Raw genomic sequence first — 19937 nt, forward strand, 5'->3', positions numbered from 1 at the left:
TTTGAGGAGCCTGACGCTGTACGTGAGAAGTGAGAACACACACCCCTGTGTTATTCTTTCAATAATGCACGCTATTTGCTTAGAGCTGCTGTTTCATCTTGGCCTCTTATAAGCTGGAAAGTTGTCTTCTTTAGTGCATGCTGTTGAAATACGAGTAGAAGTAGGTGTAATTTAAGTTCCATTTGGATAGTTTTGCAGTTTACAAACTTTATGAAAGCTAAAGTATTCTATCTACCTCTGGCAACCTTCACCTGTCGTCAAATATTCTTTGGAAATGCATTTATTGTGCTTAATAATTTCCACACTAATAGTAGGTTTTTGTCGAGATATTTTCTGCAAAACCTAATTCTGAAGAATGTTTAAATTGGGCCAGTTATTTAAACCTTTCAAATCTTACAAAGAGTGCACACAAAATGCTCAGAGTTTATTTAACGCACATCTTCGAGTTAGTGTATGTTTTACTGACAGCAGATCTCGGATACACAAAGATGCAATTAGTTCCCTCTGTTTTGCCGTCATCAAAATATAATCTTACTCGAAGATATTTCAAATTAATGTATGTGCAAAAGACGCTCTGTTGGAGCAGTGCAGTAAATGGGACTATGATACGGCCTCTTATCTATTAAGATTATTCACAATCTGCACAACTGCATACTAATAAGTGTTCCTTTTACCGATTTTTAACTGTATTCTTCATGCTAATGGCAATAGTTGACATGCAATTTCAAAAGAAGGTATAATGACCATAACCCACCTTAAAAGAGATTTGTGTGAGTGCTGAAAGACTTTCTGTAGCTGCTTAAACAATAATCGGTAGCTATTGTGACACTTAAACCCACACTTCTGTGAATACATTGTAACAGCTTGGCTTACCTCACTCCTGATAAGATAATTGTAGGAACAAGAAACAGAACCACCACCTGATTCATGAACCTGGGACTTCTCATGACCAAGAGATTGATCATCCGCAGGTGGAAGCCCATTGCTACTCCTGTGCTCATTTCTCGCGAGCTTTCCCTGCAGGCACGGGGTAATGGAGCTTGATAGGGCCTGCTGCAAGGTAAATGGAGGGGCCCCCTCCGGACACATTAAGGAGCTCTCCGGGCAGAGTACTGTGCTGAGGGGGCAGCCTGGAACTTGGACCCTCTCACAACGCCGGTGCTCCGGGGGCCTGTGTTACGCCACTGCGTGCAGGCCTGGGCCTGAGCTGAAAGCGCTGCCTTACACAGGGAAGACACGCGGGGCCTGCAAAAAAACACCTGTTGGCAGTTAGCTGGGATGCCATCCTAGCCAACTTCCTAACTGCTCTGCCACATGCCTAGGAATCATCAGGAGCTGCCTCATCTCCAGTGATTGCAGACACACCCCGACTATTAACCTATCGCGGGGAATGCCTCTTTCTAGCCCCTGAATACACAACAACTATATCATTCTTTGTTCATTCATACTATCCCACTGTAAGGATGCTTTTTTCCCCCTCTCCTCCTGTTATACTGTGGTGTGGACCTGATGTTGGGATTTCATGTCCGGTTATAATTTTTTGTTATTTCTGTTTCATACATATTGCTTATTGAATCTTCTGACTGCTGCACTGGTGCCACATACATTTTAACAGCTCTCATCCAGGGTATCACCTTGCATACCATCAGTGTAAGGCATGCCAATTGATCATCCATGTGTCTAAAGCACCCTACATAAATGTCCCCATTACGTTAAGTCGTTTCAAGGAACAGTTCTACAGTAGATATGTCACATGGCTGTCTGATGTGTAGTTGGCAGTCATCATTGATTTTACTATTAAAGCTGTGAGCCCTCCATTGTCAAATGATCTGCTCTTCCTTAATCAAAAGTAAGCATAAAGTATAAAAGAAGGAGACATTACTAGAAGTTAAATCGTAAAGCTGGTTCTAGTCCAATTCATATAGATTCACAGCATAGCCAGTTACAAACTCATCGAGATGATGTCATACTCATATGTTTCATGGAGTACCAACATTAAAAAGAACAGTTAAGTGAGATTCAATTATTCTGATATTAGTAAATTATGACACCAATTAAATGTAATGTACAAAAAATCCACAATGGAAACATTTTAACCTAATTTTGCAGCCTCTAAACATTTTATTTTTATTTTTAAACTGCAGCGAGATTTGTAGTTTTTGTGCTTGTGAAATCTATTGTTAATATAAATCTTAAAAGGGACTTATATGCTTTTCACCGGTTCCTGTGCTTGCCACTTACTTTGCCTCTGTTTCTATTGACTGCAGAATACTACCTTCTGTTGTTCTTCATATCTTTCTCTTTTCAGTCTTCCGTGGCCCAAGTATTTTTTTCATCCGCTTTGAGGGACTTTTTAAAAAGTTTTTGCCTGCACAGCATATTCCCTGGGCTTTCTTTAACTTTCTGCCGAGTGCTTGGTGCTCCACAGTTCATCTTCATCCTCCATCTCCATCTGTTGCTCCCTCACCCCATCTCCCTCCTCTCATGCACCACTTTTATGACAACTATCAACCAACACTTTACATCCCCATTTCGGCCTTTGTCCGACAGCTGCCATCTTGGAGTCAGGCAACAGTCCTGTTAATGGGAAATCGGGAGACTAACCTGCTCTAGGAGTGATTATTGGCTGTGCTTTAGTGCACAGGATGAGTAGCCTTTGTAAACTCGCTGCTGTGTGCAGGGCTGTGTTGCAGCAAGTATTGTCTTCTGTGTAGCATGCATAGTACTGGACCCGGCAGCTACAGTCCTCAGGTACCTGTGCCATGAACCGTTATCTTGTGTGCAGATGTATAGTCTTTTGCTACCAGTGCCGCGAGCTGTGCTTCTTGTTTGTCTTTATGATTACCATGTCTATTTGCTTGCAAACAAAAGGTATGGCCTGGCTTCTCAATCTCAAAGTACCAACAGGACCACAGCAGAGCTCCAATTGGCTTCACTTTAGGAACGTTGCCTCCTTTCTACTTTGTGGTTGGCTTTTACGGAATCACTCCAGAAACAGATGTCAGCACACACTTTCTGCGACTCACTCACTCCCCTCCTAAAGAAAGCCTCCACAGACCCCAAAGATCTAAAAAGAATTATACTATGATCTCTCTGCTCCCCTACCTAGCCAAAGTTCATGAGAAAATAATCAACCAGCAGCTCACCGAATTCCTGGGATGAAAACAGCTTCTGGACGCCTCTCAATCAGGATTCTTTGCTAATCACAGCACTGACACTGCACTGATCGCTGCCACTGACAACATCGGAACACTCCTAGACCATGAAAAAACGGTGGCTCCGATCCTCCTCAACTTCTCTGCGTCATTCGACGTGGTCTCCCACAGCACCCTCATCAACAGACTCCACAACATAGGCATACTGCAAGATACCATTAAGTGGATCGCCTCCTTTCTCACAGGATGCACACAGAACATCAGACTGACTCCCTTCACCTCTGCACCCAAAGACAACACATGCGGTGTACCACAAGGATCAACCCTCTGCTCCACCCTGTCCAACTTCTACATGACTCTACTCGCAGACGTCGTCAGATCTCATGGACTCAACATAATCTCCTACACAGATGACACTCAACTGATCCTCTCGCTCACCGAGGAACACTCCAATGACAAAACCAACTTCTGAAATGCCATGACAAACATAGCCGAATGGATAAGAGACAACTGCCTCCAACATAATCGAATTGTATTGTATTGTATTGTATTGTATATTGGATTTATATAGCGCTTATCACCCAGGGGTCTCTAAGCGCTTGCCTTGGGAACCCGTCCTGGCTTTTCCCTGTGAGATAGCCCCTACAGGGCATTCCCAAGGTGAAAGCCAGGCATCCCGCCACGGGGGGGCGTTGTGGAGATTAAGCAAGCTTAATGCCCAAAGTTGCAGAGTGTGAACCCATGATTAGGTCAGGCACCGAAGCTTAAGACCCTGCCGCGTCGGGAATTGAACCCTGGTCCCGGGTCTGACCTCTGCTTCAGGGTCTGCCTGCTCTAACCAGTGAGCCACACTTCTCCAGGAAGAACATGTCCACATGAGACCATAGCTGGTGGCCTGGCAAAACTCTGACCCACACCGACCGACTATGTACGTAATCTAAGCATCATCCTCGACATCCAACTGACCATGAAATGACAAGTTAACGCAGTCGCCTCCTCCTGCTTACATGTACTTTGTATGCTTCGCAGAATCTTTAGATGGATTACAACAAACACCAGAAATGCTGCCTCCAAGGTCCTCATCACCAGCCGCCTCAACTCTTGCAACACGCTTTACGCCGGCATGTCCACCCAGCACCTCAGAAGACTATGGACCATTCAGAACGCTGCAGCCAGACTCATCCTGGACCTCCCCAAAGGAGTACACATTGGCCTCTCGACTGAGAGGTCTCCACTGGCTCCCCATCCAGAAAAGATGTCAGTTCAAGATCCTCACGCATGCCTACAAAGCCCTCCACTTCCTAGGACCCGCCTACCTTAACCATCGACTGAACTTTCACCAACCCGCTAGACACCTGCGCTTCTCTTCATTCGCCCTCGCTCACACTTCCAGCATTGGTCACAGTGGTGGCCGTTTCTTCTCCGACACCTTTACCAAGACCTGGAAGAACCTTCCCCTCCAGCTCCGTACAGCCCCTCACTGGCAGACTTCAAAAGAGACTTAAGACCTGGCTCTTCAATGGAGACACAGCCCCCAGATACCCCTAAGGATGACAGTGTTTCGCTTTACAAATGCTGTTTGGTTGGTTGGTTGATTGATTGGCTAATGCGAATAGATGGATCCATGCTGGAGTTCTGTCATTTGATTGGTCTACAGGTAGAACTGTGATTGTTTGCTGAAGACTGATAGGTGCTCTCTGAAAAGAGGGTGGGCCAGCATAGGAGCTTCTAGTTTCCTGTGCTGATGTGGCAGAGAGGTGGGGCTTTTCTCAGTGAAGAAGTGAGAACTTTTAGTCTAAACAGGTGGGGTACGTGACCCAGATTGGAATTGATGTACCTCTTTCACACATCATTATTTTGTGAAAGTCTATGCATGATTTTGCTTTGACCGTGCTGACTAGGATCCTTCTGAGGTACCCTTAAAATCTTCTAGCACCATTCTTGAACCTTCATGAAGCACTTCACTGACCTACCACACTTGCGGGTATTGAGAGAGGGGTAGGGGAGTTGAACTTTTATGCTCCTATACCTATGGTGACCAAGCAGCTCCATGACTCTGGGGCACCACTTTTCCATTCCTGAACTTTATATACCATTGTTATCCGGTGTGTTGGATCAATTAAACTGAGTGACTACAACTCCCGTAATGCATTGATCTGTAAAAGCGAAGAGCAGCAAAGGAAAAAGCGGTGTAGCAGTTAAATGGAGCCAGCTGGACAGCCTACATATTCACTAACAATGATTCATACAAGTCCACCTATAGCCTTTAGAAGCCTACTCTCTGGGACTCAAAGAATACAGTCCTTAAGGCCCTCAGTGTCTAACCCATGAACCCCCTAGCACTCACAACCTGGACCACATGTAACCCGCCTTGTGTAACACAAAGAGACCAGCCTCTGTGACTCCTATAAGCACCAAAGTCTTTTTATCCCACTCCAAAGACTACAGTTCACCTAATACTTATGCAAACTATCCCTATTCAGGAAGAAGGCTACCAATTCTTAAGGTAAATTGTGTGCTTTTAACTTTACTTTCTTCTTATCTAACTCAGACCAAATCACCAATTGATCTGCTATTTACAGCCCCAGCTACCAACATTTATTTTACACACTGTCAGATGGTGGGCATGCCTGTCGTAAAAATGTGTGCAAATTGGTACAAAACTCTAGGTATAAACAAACAGTATCACAATGTTATAACAAGGATGCTCAAATTGAGACTTTAAACCATCGGAGGTGTGGAGGTCTGGCTTACGCTCCCTGTCCATGTGCAGAGCTGGAGTGGAGAGCAGGCTAGCAAGTAGGACCGTACCATGTTGACACAAGCTTTAGCTTTAGACTTCCTGTTGTGTGCATAGATGTGCATAAAGGGAGTAAAACTGCATAGGCTTTTTTAGCACAGACTTTCTACTCTCAAGTTGAGAGCATGTTGCTATGAATGCCTATATAAACAAGCCGTTGCTTTAGCACGGTGATTTGCACACTCAGGGGCTTATTTATGAGCACTTGAGACATTTTGCACTGCTGGTGCGTCCCTTTTTGTGACACACTGGTGAGTAAAAAAAGTGCCATATTGCCCCCTATTTACAAAGTGATGCATCTAAGCAGATGCGTCCCTTAGTGAAGCTCTGCACTAAATTATACCTGCATCAATTCACTGCACCAATTCCAGGACCTTACTGTGTCAATATCTTACGCCTGCCTCACAGCAGGTATAAGACTAACACAGGCCCTTCCACATGGGGCTTGCCCCGTGTGAAAGGAGACTTTGCTGGAGTTGCGTCTGTTTTCTGACACACCCCAGCAATGTGTAACTTTGGCGCCAACAGATACGTCTATAATACAGATGTATCCGTCATTCCTTGTGACATGATGCATCATACAGTCAATATGATGCATCCATCATGTTGTAAGGAGGACCCAGTGTAAACTGTAGCATTGCCGTTTTCATACAGCAGTACAACAGTTTTCATAAATGAGGACCTCGGTTTGCAAAAGCTCTTTGAGGAGTGGAAAATACTGAAATAGAGCAAGAGGAGGAGGAAGGGCTTAACCCTTCACAGAGGGACCTTGAAGATCTGATGAAGGAAGCAGTTAAGTCTGCATTGAAAGAGCCCTATGATAAGAAACAGGGAGGGTACAGATGTAAAGCCAGGAGGAAGGTCCAAGGGGCAAATATGTTCAGGTTCAACACTTGGTCAATGTACAAAAGCATATCAGGAAGTCCTTATTTCTGAACTGAGGCCTGAACAGGCATGGATGAATTTTTTGCCCAGTATTTTATGAAATAATCTGATTTGTTTTCTCTACATTGCATTATAAAGAATATTATCATGAACGACTGGAAGGGTAATGACAAAGTTGCATTTCCAAAATTTCAAGCTAATAGATACCCGATGGTTGGATTTGCGGTGTTCTTTCCCTAAAATTCTATAGTCAATTCTACATTGGCTAGTATGGCGTCTTTCTCATCTTTATCCTGTGAAGAAGTTTCTCTTCTGGCTGGTATTGAGAGATCACTAGAATCCTCCTTTCAAAGTGTGTATGCAGCTTCCAACTTTATGTTGAGGTCTGAGACTTATGCAACTTATGCGTCCAAAGCACTGCTTTAAGATTTCCAGTCACTGTTTGACTGTTTGCAGGATTGAGAAGGTCCTCCTCAGTCTGTGGCCAAAATTGAGTTACTGACTAAATTTCTTTCAGACACCACTTTGATGCCCTTAGATCTGCATCAACATTAGTGGAAGCTACAGAATCAGGAGGGAGAATGGTGCAGCTTAGTCTATGGAAGATTGATCAAACTTAAAGATCACTAATTCATCATTTTACTTTCTCAGGTTGCAAATGTTTTGCTTTTAAACTTAAAGACATGTAACAGAAGTCCGCAGAAGAGAGGCAGATGCTACAACCAGTTAGAGGTATTCCACACAAGATATTGTTCCAGCAGAAAAAGCCTTTTCAGTTCTCTCAGATAGGTGTCCCTTTCGTGGGTGTGCCTATGGCTGTTGGACTGCTATCCCAGGAAAATCCTGGTCACAGTCGCTCAATAAGCAGAGGTGAAATCCTGACTATATAGATGGAGCAGAAGTTAGAAGAGTAGCTCATTTCTATTCACATCGGGATGGTGCCCGCAAAATGAGTGTTAGACATTGTAAAGGATGGCTACAATATAAAATGTGCAGTTCCATCTCCTCGCCAACTGTTCAAAGCGATGCTTTTTCCGAAACACAAAGTAAAGTAACTGGTAGTGCCACATGAATTCCACACTCTTCTTTAAAAAGTATCATGCTACCTGTTCCAGAGAAGCAGAGAGGGTTTGCAATGTACTCAATACTCTTGTTGGTGCCAAAGGCAGATGAAACATACAGACCAGTGCTGGACTTGAAAGAGGTAAACAAATGTATTCACAGGTCAACTCTCAGGATGACTGCATTGCAGACAATAATCCATTTCATCATGCAGGTTGATTATTTGGTAACTCTGAACTTCCAAGATGCGTATTTCCGTGTTCTGATTAATGGGGAGAGCCAGCAGTACCTCAAATTTGTGATTGAATAGACTCATTATCAATTCAGAAACCGTCCGTTCAGATTATCAACATTTCCAAAACAATCCATGAAGGAAAGTAGCTCCTGTTGTTGAATCTTTGCAGTTACATGGGTTACAGATTTATCAACATTTTTGATCATAGGTTCTTTTTTTCAAAGGCTGAATCCAGTCTGAAGATGGTGTGTGAGTGTCTCAAATCACTGGAATTCATCCTAAACTCGAGAAAGTCAAGCATCCAGCTGGAACAACAGAAGGCTTTGAGAGGGGCCCTTTTCACCACAAATATGTTTTTCTTCCAGAGCAGAGACTAGATACTTTACAGAAACAGATGGTAGATCTTAGGAAACTACCTCAGGCAACTACCAGAACTTGACTGAGAATCCACTGTGTTATGGTTGCAATAAAGGAGGTGGTTCCAAAGGGCTTATTTCCATCAAAAGCCTCTCATGCTGTACATAGCCAGTACTTGGCCTCTAGTTTCACGGGATTTCGACTTTATGATCCCAAAATCAAGGAAGATCAAGCAGCAGATTCACTGGTGATTGGTTTGTCTGGACATCCAAGAAATAATCTGTTTTTATTACCCAGTACCAGTAGCAGCAACAACAGATTTCAGCCTCTGGGGCTGGGGAGAAACCTTGAACATACAAGAGGTAAGCCAGAGGTGGTCTCTGTCAGAGACAATCCATTCCTCTAATTTGAGGGAATTAATGGCCATGTGGAAAGGTCTGCGCTTCTTTGCTGCACACCTGGAGGCAATGTTGGTTTTGGTCAAGATGTTACATCAACAGACAGGGGGTCATGAAGAGCAAAGCATTATCTAAAATAGTCCTGATGAAATGGCTTTGGGTAGAGAGTCATGCTCTGGAACTAGGACAAGTTACATTCCAGGGAAGAAGAACGAGCATGCAGACTTTCTCATTTGGAACATACCATTAGCAATATTGTTTAAGTTGACCCAGGAAGTGTTAATGAACATAGTTTATTGCTTTGGCGGTCCGTGGCTGGACCTCTTTGCCTTTCCAGAGAATGATGTACTTACTTCCTCATTATTGTTCAGAGATTGGCTCGACAGGCCTGAGCAGTGGATGCGCTGTCAATTCCCTGACCACGGGTTAGTCTATATGCATTTCCTCCAAAGTCTCACCTTCAGTGGATGCTTCGGAAGGCTCTGGAGGAGCAGGTCAAGGTGATCTTGATAGCCCAATTTTGGCCATGCAGATCATGGTTCCCCTTACTCAGGCAGCTGTCCGTGGATCCCTGTTATTGTCTCCTGTTAGATTCCTCACCTCTCAGAATTGCAATTTGTTTGCACAATCATTTTGGCCTTACCGGCTTGGAAATTTAGAGGCTTGTCTTAGATAACCTAAGTTGCTTGAAAGAGGTAGTAATCTAAATACACACATGCAAGAGACCCCGTTGGTGATATTCATAGATGGCACAAAGTTTAGGTTTCACTGGAGCTTCGCATTTGTGGTCGTAACAGGCAATCATTACTCAGCGCAAAGAGGTCACTTTTGCAGTTTTGAAGGAGCCCAAAACTTCTGCATCTTCATCTTTTCTTTGGGAGGAGTGGGGAGCATCCTGTAAAGCCAGCCAATGGCCCATGGCCTGAGGGAGCACATCTTGGGGATCGGGACCCACTCCAGCAGAGTCCAGCAGCAGGCCTAAGGCAGGTCCAGTTGGTGCCGGTCAGTTAGGAAGGTTGCAGGGAGGACTCTGGAAGCTTGTGGTGTCCCTGGAACTCCAGCGTTCAAATGTGTGAAAACTCAGAATGATGTGGACTCTTCCCTGCACAAAATTTCATAGGTTAACCATAGAAAATCATGTAGGGAAAAATCTGCAGATGCAGTAATTACACAGGACTCAGAGGGAGGTTCTACTATGTATGCCTTGAGCAAAAATGTCTTAAAAAAGCTACGCTGTTTACATTTACCAATGTTATTTAAGTATTTATTGTATTTCAATTTTAAAAAGCAACAGAACACAGAAACAAGCGTTTTAAGTATTTTCCAAAGTAGGCATGCGATCGTTGTTATAATTAGAAAGTAACAAAATCGTAAAGTTTGTCACTATAATTCGTAAAATGACATCAGATTTATTAAAATAGAGTCAGTATTTAAATTTACAGACACACCACGGTTCTATTTTGGGAATATGATTTTCAATGTGAATGTAAATCCTCGTGGTAAATTATTAATGAGTAAGCTGAAGATGAAACTGAATGAATTCGTTTGTATCCAGATGAGTTAAAGCAGCATTAAATCACGTCGGCCCTGATTACTTGCTAATGGGGTCATTCCATTGCTTGCAGAAGCAGGGCGTTGCGCTGTTGATTGAAAATTATGGCATCACTGAAGTTTCCCCAGACAGATTTCGCCAGGAAAACTATGGCAACATTTATCAGGGGAATGCCCAGGAAAAAAAGCACTAAATGCAGATTTCATTGTAATAAATACCGCCTTTGCATGTTATGCCTCTTTCTGAGGCTTGGTATTCAAAATAGCAGGTATGATATATATCTAACGCAGAAGGATTGGTATTTACCAGATGCATTAAATATATCACCCCTTTCCACCCTATTTGTAATCAGGACGATAGATCAGGTAAAGCTTTCATTGTATGTGTTGGACGTAATGTGTATTTTTTCCTTACAAAGTATGTACCATTGTCGCATATACATACTATGAAAAACCAGGAAAGCGTAATTTGTAGTGAGTCACATGCATGGAAGAGCAAAGCGAAATTTGCACTCCAGAAAAAAGTAGTCTTGAGCACCTGGTGCTTGACGGTTTTCAGAGTAATCATGAGAAAAAAGCTCAGTAAGCTATGCACTCACTTACAAAAGGCTCCTGGGTTACCATCTCCAGCTAACACCTGTCAGAAAAAAACTGCCCAATGGTCTGTGCCTAGGCAAATAGGTAAACTCTGCAAACTATGGACATTGCAATAATTGGGAATAAGAGATTATGCTTGCTTAATAATAAAAAAAATCCACCCCCCCCCCCTAGTTATCAGCCATTGTATGAAAATGAAGGACAAATCAGTTGCCCACCCTCAAAGTGTGTTTAACAATATGCGTCAGCTATTTTGCCAAGGTTCACATTGGTCCTTTCAGCTTTGAAAGTAGTGCCAACAGAGAATCATATTTTTAATGCAATTATTCACAATTTCAATAATGAAATATAATTAGCTGAACAACGTTGCTCAGTGTGAGTAGTGATTGTAAAAGCCAGAGCCACTAGAATTATGCTGCAGAAGAGGTCCAAATTATGCGGCTTGTTGACTACGTTGTATGGCAAGAAAAGATAAATTATGTGGCTTAATGCGGCGCATTTAGTGTGAGTATTATATTATTACTTTGGAATTTCCACACATTAACACTATCTGAGCAAATATTTCACCTCATTAGTACCACTTAAATGCCCTGATGCAGAAATAAGCAAGAGAAAGATGACGAGTCAACATTTGCGAAGTCTTTCCACTGCACGGCAACACGTGTCAACATGTTTTTAGTAATAGAGTTTTTCTGAGCCTAACTAATAAGTACAGATTTGTCACAGTTCTGACGTTATGGAGTTGATATTTTTTTACATCCTTCACTGGACGAGTGGTTGGTATATAGTTCTCTATGCTTTAATTTCCTCTGTTTTCAGAACAACCTGTGCGTCCCTCCAGAGGAGTGCCCTTGTCACCACAATGGCAGGCTTTACCATCCCAACGCGACCATCGAGAAGGACTGTAATACCTGGTAAGAGGTTTGTGTGGTTTTACAAGTTTCTATGATTGAGACTGTTGGGTGACTTTGTGGTGCCTGTGCATGAATTCAATTTTCTTGAGTCATGTGGTCAGAGGACTCCTCTTATAATGAGCATGTGTGCAGGCAGTGCTTAATTTGAGCCAGTGGTGTTCGGTGCTCTGTACCGGCACTTGATTGTCAACACTGGCGCTTGTGACAGTTTGCCCCATGGTGGAGCTGTCTGTCAATTTAGAGATTAACACAACAACACTTGTTTATCAGGGGCGGCTCTAGGTTCATGGTGGCCCTGGGCAGGGAGCGTAGGTAGGGGGCCCCGGAAGAGGGGGTCCGGGTGGGGCGGAGCGCGGAGGCCAGTGAAGAGGGGGCGGTCATGGTGTTTGGAAGTTGTATAGAGCCAGAGGGCACCAAATCCCTGCCAGGGGCCCCCACACAAATCTGTATCCATCCTCAGAGGATTATTATATTAAGGATATATATTGATGTGGTGGCCCCTGGGATTTGGTGGCCCTGTGCAGGTGCACAGCTTGCACATGCCTAAGGCCGGCCCTGTGTTTATTAATTTAATATAAATTGAAAAAGATTATTACCTGCTGCCTAAGCCATTCTTACAGCTTTGGGGGTCTGGAATAGTCTGAATTGTCATACTTATAGGAGTGTGTTGGTTAGTAGTTGTTGTGGTACTTTTATTGGCGGAGCTGGCAGGGGCTCTGTGTGATGCAAGCTGCAGTGGTCCTCTGAGAAGGGCATAGGCATTTTTTATTTACAAATCTAGTACTGGTGTACAGCCTGCCCTTTGAATAACTCAAGCTCCTTTGACACGTATGCCATTGTCTCTCTTCAGCGTGTGCAAGGACCGCCACTGGCAGTGCACTAGTCACCTCTGTGCTGGCACGTGCCTGGCCACCGGAGACCCTCATTACATCACTTTCGATGGGCGTGCATACACCTTTCTGGGGGACTGTGAGTACGTCTTGGTGAGGGAGAACGCAGGCCTCTTCACCGTCACAACCGAGAATGTGCCCTGTGGCACCAGCGGTATTACCTGCACAAAGTCAGTCATCGTGGTAATTGGGAACACCATTGTGCACCTGCTGAGAGGTGAGGAATAACAACTTATCCACACTCGTCCCTCTTTTTGTCTGCCCATTCTTTTCAGTGTTTATCTGCCTGGTTTTGGCCATACATAGAGGGCTTTCATATGATAAACAAAGAGGTCCCAATTTCTGTTTATTGTGATGGATCCAGCAATTCAGGATGAGGTGCTGAGTCAGTAAGGGATAGTCTTGCTTTAATTTGTACAATGCAAATAATGGGGTCCCTCTCCCAAATATGATAAGGGTTCCCAAAGTCTTCTGATGGAGTGCTGGTCCCTTTCAACAAATTCTCAATTTTCGGTTGATAAATCTTGTTGCCGCTTGAGAGGTACGAGGGAGTTAACCATCAATCTCAAAATAATTTGCAGTATAACACATTAGGCCACACAATAAGACCAAACTACTAAAAAGGTACGTCCTTTTATTACAGACTCAGAAACAACCTGGTATAGATGAGGAGAAGAGTTGGCCTAACGGCTAGGGCGGTCGACATTGAATCTGGGGAACCGCGTTCGAGTCTCGGTAATGACGCTGAACATCCTGTGATTCTGGGAAAATCACTTAATCTCCCCGATCCTAACAAAAATGAATGTGTCCTCATGTAACGCAACTGGTGCTATGTAAAGGGGTCTGATACCCGATTCCTTTGGGCCAAGTTCGCGCTATATGAAACTCTGTAAAATAAATCATTAAAAAATGAGTCTCAAAAGCATGTATAAAAATATTTAACCACCAGAATGAGTCCAAATCTCCTAAAGAAATTCAGTTTAAATAACATGAAGTATACCAAGAACTCAGAAGCAGCAATACAAAATATAAGAAATAGAGTCTGTAGATTAAATTGCAGATTTCGATCATCTTGCCTGATCATGAGTAACTTTTAGAAAATCGAATTATCCTAAACTAACCTATAGTAGGGGAATCCCTAACTAATCAAGGAATTAAAGAAAGGTGTCAGTATACCGGAGACTTTAATAGAAGTACTCCAGTCAGAAAGAGCATCTAGCATAAAGCCGTACTCAGAGATATGTCAAGTAAGTCTTCACCTCAAGACAAGCTAAAAACATCTGCTGTCTAAATATAAAATACCAACTAATGCACAATATTCTCAGTAAGTTTTCCTCCTTGGCTCTCGTACTTTCCCAGTGTCCACAGTACGTTCCTTTTTCTCCTCTCTCCCAGTTCCTTTGGCATAGTAGCCAGACTTGGGCATCTCCTTTCCAGCACGAAACTCGTCTCCATCCGCAATAACACATTTTCCTTTGCCAAAAGAGTTACCTTGTACCACGCTATCACTACAGTAAACAATAGCCCTCCCACTGGCTAACAAAGACAAGTCACACCTGCAAAGAAATGGAAAAATACATGCAAGCAAACTTTCACATTGAAGGTTAATCACTGAAATCCCAAAAAGCTTAAGGCCTTTGGTCATGCTAACTTATTAAAACAGACAAAGTGAACTCAACATTATATACATGTGTACATGTGTCCACAACATTTATATGAAAATGAGAAAATGCTTTATATGAAAAAGTCACGTTTACAATAATAATATATGCATAACATGACCATATAGCAAAACCTACATGAGCCAGAGTAGAAGTACAAAGTACATATGACATCTCTAAATGTGTATAATAGCACTTGTCATGATTTATTTAGTCTAACCTTGATGAATGTACTGCATTAAAATGCATTTTAGCACACCACCTAACAATCTAAACCTATTGAGGAATTATTATCTACAAACCAGGTACTCCTGCAAAAGAAACCGTTAGTGAGCACGTACACAATACAAAATGAATAGATTATAGGTACAGCAATATATAATCCATGCCCTAATTCTCAATTATTAATATTTCATCCCACAAGTATATAAGGCCAAACTCAAAATAAATGTTGACTAATTAAGCATACAGTGATGGAGCCAAAAATACGCTGCTCCACTTCCACTTTGCGAATATATTCATTGAGGGTGGGCTGAATGGATATACAGGCTTCCTTTCAGCAGAAGGTTATGGTACCAACACTAGCCAGTACCAAATTGCAAGAGAAGGCATGTGAATATTTTAGGGTGCAGGGTGCTCAACAATGGCAACATTTTATTTTGCATGAAATGCTGAAAATCCTTGTGCTGTTCCTGAGACCAATCATTTGTACAACCAAGGTGCCTGCACCTCAGTAGAGGGCTTTACACTATGATCCGGGGCGGGCCCTGTCTATTTGTGGTGGACTGCTGAAGGTGGCAAACCACTGACAGCCTATTTTATAATAAAGGATAAAAAAACATATGTATCAGATGTCCGTTCTTAAAATTGAAATGTTCATGTAAGAGGATTCTAACAGATGTAAACAGAAACTGCACAGGGGAGTTAGAGTAGGCAAGGGAACTAGGAGACATTGAATGAGAAATTGCAGATGGGGAAAATATATACATGTACTTTATAAAACAGCAATATACAGTTGACTGGTAAACTAAGCACAAAGGAGTGTACTACCAGAAAATCAAGTTTTGAATGTCATCCTACAAAAATCATATCCTAGTATTTACTACCTAAATATGGTAAGGCACTATGCTTTCCTAAAGCGAGTTTGAAAGTAAAAACATGAGTGTTAGTTACTGTTGGCTAATGGCAGCTGCTACTTAATGTCTGGGAGGGGTGGGTCTTGGGGGGGAATGAAAAACACCCAACAAAAATCACTTACCTGCAGGCCAGGCGCCTCCTTTTGATCCTCTTGGGCTCTTTGGTCGACTGCAGGACTCCAGGGGCAAGAACCAGGAAAAACACAGGCTCCTAGGCTCCCCTAGCCAATTACAATGCTGCCTTTCAGCAGTGTTGTGATTGGTCTGTGCCCTGTGGTTCGGCGCTCAGACAGGGAGTGGGAACTTGTGTATATTCTCCACCCAGTCTGTACAATAAAGCCTGGTGAAGAACATGCAAAGTGCACATGACTGTTTGGCCGCCCCAAGACAGCCGGTCAAACCGTCATACGTACTTAACAGAGTGCTCACCACTCCTCCCCCTACTCCTCTGTGACAGCCCAGCTGGACCCCTTACCAGCTGAGCTATGAAGGAAAAATAAAAATGATAATAACAATGCTTTCTCATTTTATTTTTCCCTTTTGACCTGTTCACAGAGCAGTGGGACGACACTCCTCCGCCTTAGCGGGGGAGCTGTCCCTGATAACAAAGCGTTATTATCATTTTGTTTTTCCTTTTTGACCCGCTCACAGAGTAGTGGGGTGATGCTCCTCTGTCTTAGCGGAGTAGCCACCCCTGCTTGTGGCATTGTTTATATTCTGGCTAAAATCAGTGTCTTTTATTAATACTGTTGACTCTCTTTGTGCAGGCAAGGAAGCAACTGTGAACGGTGTCACTGTCAGGATCCCCAAGACTTACAGTGGCAATGGTCTGATACTGGAACGTGCTGGTCTCTTCATCACACTCATCTCTAAGCTTGGTCTAACAGTCCTCTGGGATGGAGGTAATAAAATTCCCTATGTAGGCATATTATACATTGGTCATTCTTGATATGCGCCACCAGTCTGGGGCTGACTGATTTCTCAGGTGAAGGTAAGAGAACTTTCTAAAAACTTATTTTGAATACCATCCCATCATGGTATTTGTATTGTGGGTGGGGCTGGACGTGAGCAAAGGCGAATGCAAGAGAACTTCTTCGCTTAGCACGTAAACTGTACCAAAAGCAACTAGAACTGGAGCTGGGGCATTATGGTCCTTGAGATGGAAGTATGGACAGTTTAAACTGCCAAGTTGTATATCATCAGTATAATGAATGCTTAGTCTTAACCAATAATTGACAAACTGAGTCTAATATAACAAACTTTGTTACTTGGTCATGTTTCGCTCTCAGCTATAATACTGTTCCTCCATTGAGACCAAGCTTAGATGACTTCAACTTAGTAAATTGCATGTTTCCAGGAAACATCTCTGCAGGAGCAGACCCTCCGCAGTGTTGCGGATAAGAGAGTTTAGGTGTCACAGATGGTGTTTCACTATTATGCTCTTCTACCTGGACTCTGCTCCTCTGTGAGATAGAAATTACCATTCCTTCAAAATATCACCTTATACCGCTTTGGTACAGTCTTCTGCAGGAGGGGGCTAGCCGTCCATACAACTGGATGGTACTCTGGAATATAGGGCACAAGAATATTGTTGCACACTAACATCTTAGGCAAAATACCACTGAAAGGCAAGTGCATGTAGGGAAGCATAAATGTACTAACTCGCACTCCACATCTTTGTACTGTGAGGATTTATAAATTGTCAAGGTACGTATATGCAGAACTCGGTATAGAAAATTATACATTTTTGCCTTTTTATAGTTTGTCCCAGAACATTTGGCCTTGATATTAGTGCCCCACAGCTTTCCGTATTTTTGATACAGGATCCACACCATACAAATTGGGATGAGACAGCTCTGGGCTAAATGTATAATGATGCTTGTAATGGTAATTGCTGGCCTCGTCATGAAACAAGGTTATCAAGTATCACCCGGGGCTCAGGCTCCTAAAAGCAGCCAAAATATTCAGGCTAAATTATGGGGAGATTGAGGAATTATTAGTGCAATTGAGCATGGTTTGACTAGTTCCCAAAGAAAATCATAATTTCTTAATGGAGCTTCGTGGTCCACTTGTAATCACCAGTATCATTGCTCCCTGGAATTACTGCTCCCCTCATTATTGATAACTTCGTGGGTGCTCTGAATCAGGGTCAGACTGGGAACACAAATGTGTGCTGTCTGGTGGTGAAAACAACCATGGAAAAAGTTTTCCATTTTGCTGATGAGGAAGACACGTCTGCCGTATACATATGAACAGTCTGTTTTAATAATGTTTCTTCCATTGCTTCAAAAAGCAAAGTCCCAAAAGTTACATAAACAAGTACAAATGCACAGGATGGTAATGGTACATGTGATCCAGCGAAAGGCCAGGACAAACATTTCACAAACAAAAATTATTCAAAAAGGGCCCATAAACACATTAAAGTTACCTGACTGTTTCGCTGGGGATCAAATTTTAAAACACTTTGATCTGAATTAGTCAATATCTAACTAACCTTCACAGATCAACACTCGTCCTTTGGCCAATGGACCATTAGTCGAGTATTTGAGGGTGATATTAACAAATTAATTAATCTTTCTTATAACTTTTCAATAAAATAATCAAAGACTCCAAGTAAGATTCAATTGATTTTATCTAATAATTAATTCCAAATGAATGCTCATTTGTACAGATTCACAGTGCAAACTCCTTCAACTTTCATTTATCAAGTTGCATTCGGTTATACAGCCACATTCAACAACTTCAATGCATTAAGAGTGATAGATGAAGAGGCAATAGACACAATAAATCGTACTCTGCAAAAGGTATGCAAATTCAAGACAGAAATATAATTACCTAATGGTGAAATGGGGAAACCCAACCTCTGGCCAAAAGGATTGGTGGAGGTCACCTGATAAAGAGTCAGGAGACAAAGACTATAGGACAGGTGCAGAATAGGATTATACTTACTACACTTCTCAAGAACCAGACGCACCCGAGGGCATTACTCTCCTACACTCTCTCCCTCCTCGATATTCTTCCGCAAATCTTCAATCCAATCAGGCTGTCTCTCAGTATTGAATCTTCCCAGTCTGTTCTTCTTCAGCAGCAGCTCTCCAGCTCGCCCACTCCTCACTCAGCGCTGACGTCTCTCTTCTTAACCTTAAGTCACTCAAGTTATACTCTTTAATTCTGCATGTCCCACCTTCAAAAGTTGCAAGTATTCGTAAATTGTGGATTGCGATTGGGCAAGGGCAGGGGAGTTGTCACCACCTCATGCTGTCATTCTTGATTTCTTAACTAATTCTTTGTCTAGTAAACCCTTATCATTTAATTGATTCATATGTCAAAACAAAATATATACAAAATGTATAGAATTCTACAGTTGAAAAACGTTCCCAGGCATCTGTCCTTGGTTCTGGGCAGCCTGTCAATGATCCGGTCACCAGGTCACTTCAAAACTTCAACTGCCATCTTTTCTCTTGGCTTAGCATATCAGGCCCAAATGCACACTACTGATGAAGGAATCATAAACAGATGTTAATTTCTCAAATATGTTATTATCACTGTTCACCACCCATTTCTACTCTATCCCATGTTATTTTCTCCTTTGTTAAGCAAAAGCATTAGCAGTGATAAAATCCAGGCAAGCATATGACAGACACACAGTACCTCAAGACCTACAGTTAGCAATTCCTTGCACATGTGTGAAAGTTTCCCTCTCACATGGGTTAATCACATGGTTATTTGCGCGGTACTGGTTCGCACATGCGCAAGACGATTTTCGGGTTCAAGCGTGATTTCAGTGACTTAGCAAATTATTTTTTGTTATTTAAGCAAACAGAAAGCCTTTTTCCCCATGTATGAATGTCGTGTGTATGTTAATTTTCTTTTATCTTCTATTTCTATGTGTTAGTACTTGTTAGAGAGAGGTTGATTCGAGCAAGTTTCATTTCCTTGAATCCAAATGCATAGGATGGTTTATGATACATGCATAATCCCATGAAATCTGCCCATTTCGTTTGAAAAGCTTTATTTCGGTACATTGACCATAAAAGCATCACAAAGGTTAAAAAAAATATATCATTATCACACTGCCCATTTCATGCACCTGTTATCAGCTTCACCACAAACAACCATTATTAATTCAAGCATTCATATTTTATATATCACAGGAGCAGAATTCGCTGGCGAGATTGCAAATATGAGTGACACAGGATATGCCCTCTCTGCCTTGCTTATAGCTTTGTCTCCCTTTGATTAATTTATACACAACTTTCCAAACAAAAAAGAAGCACATCTGTGTGAAATTTCTTA

General features: G+C 42.4%; 1 protein-coding gene across 1 annotated transcript in view; it reads left to right on the top strand.

Moving 5' to 3' along the window:
* The window catches only part of LOC147685082 (SCO-spondin-like), a 1395910-nt gene that overhangs the window by 60404 nt on the left and 1315569 nt on the right, over positions 1–19937 (top strand). Inside the window, exons 7-9 of the mRNA XM_086939757.1 lie at positions 11860–11954; positions 12805–13061; positions 16409–16543. Of these exons, the coding sequence (XP_086795883.1) occupies positions 11860–11954; positions 12805–13061; positions 16409–16543 (487 nt within the window). The remainder of the gene's footprint in view (positions 1–11859; positions 11955–12804; positions 13062–16408; positions 16544–19937) is intronic.

The sequence above is a fragment of the Lissotriton vulgaris genome, chromosome 10 (genome assembly GCF_964263255.1).
Source record: "Lissotriton vulgaris chromosome 10, aLisVul1.2, whole genome shotgun sequence".
In the NCBI taxonomy this organism is placed as follows: Eukaryota; Metazoa; Chordata; class Amphibia; order Caudata; family Salamandridae; genus Lissotriton; species Lissotriton vulgaris.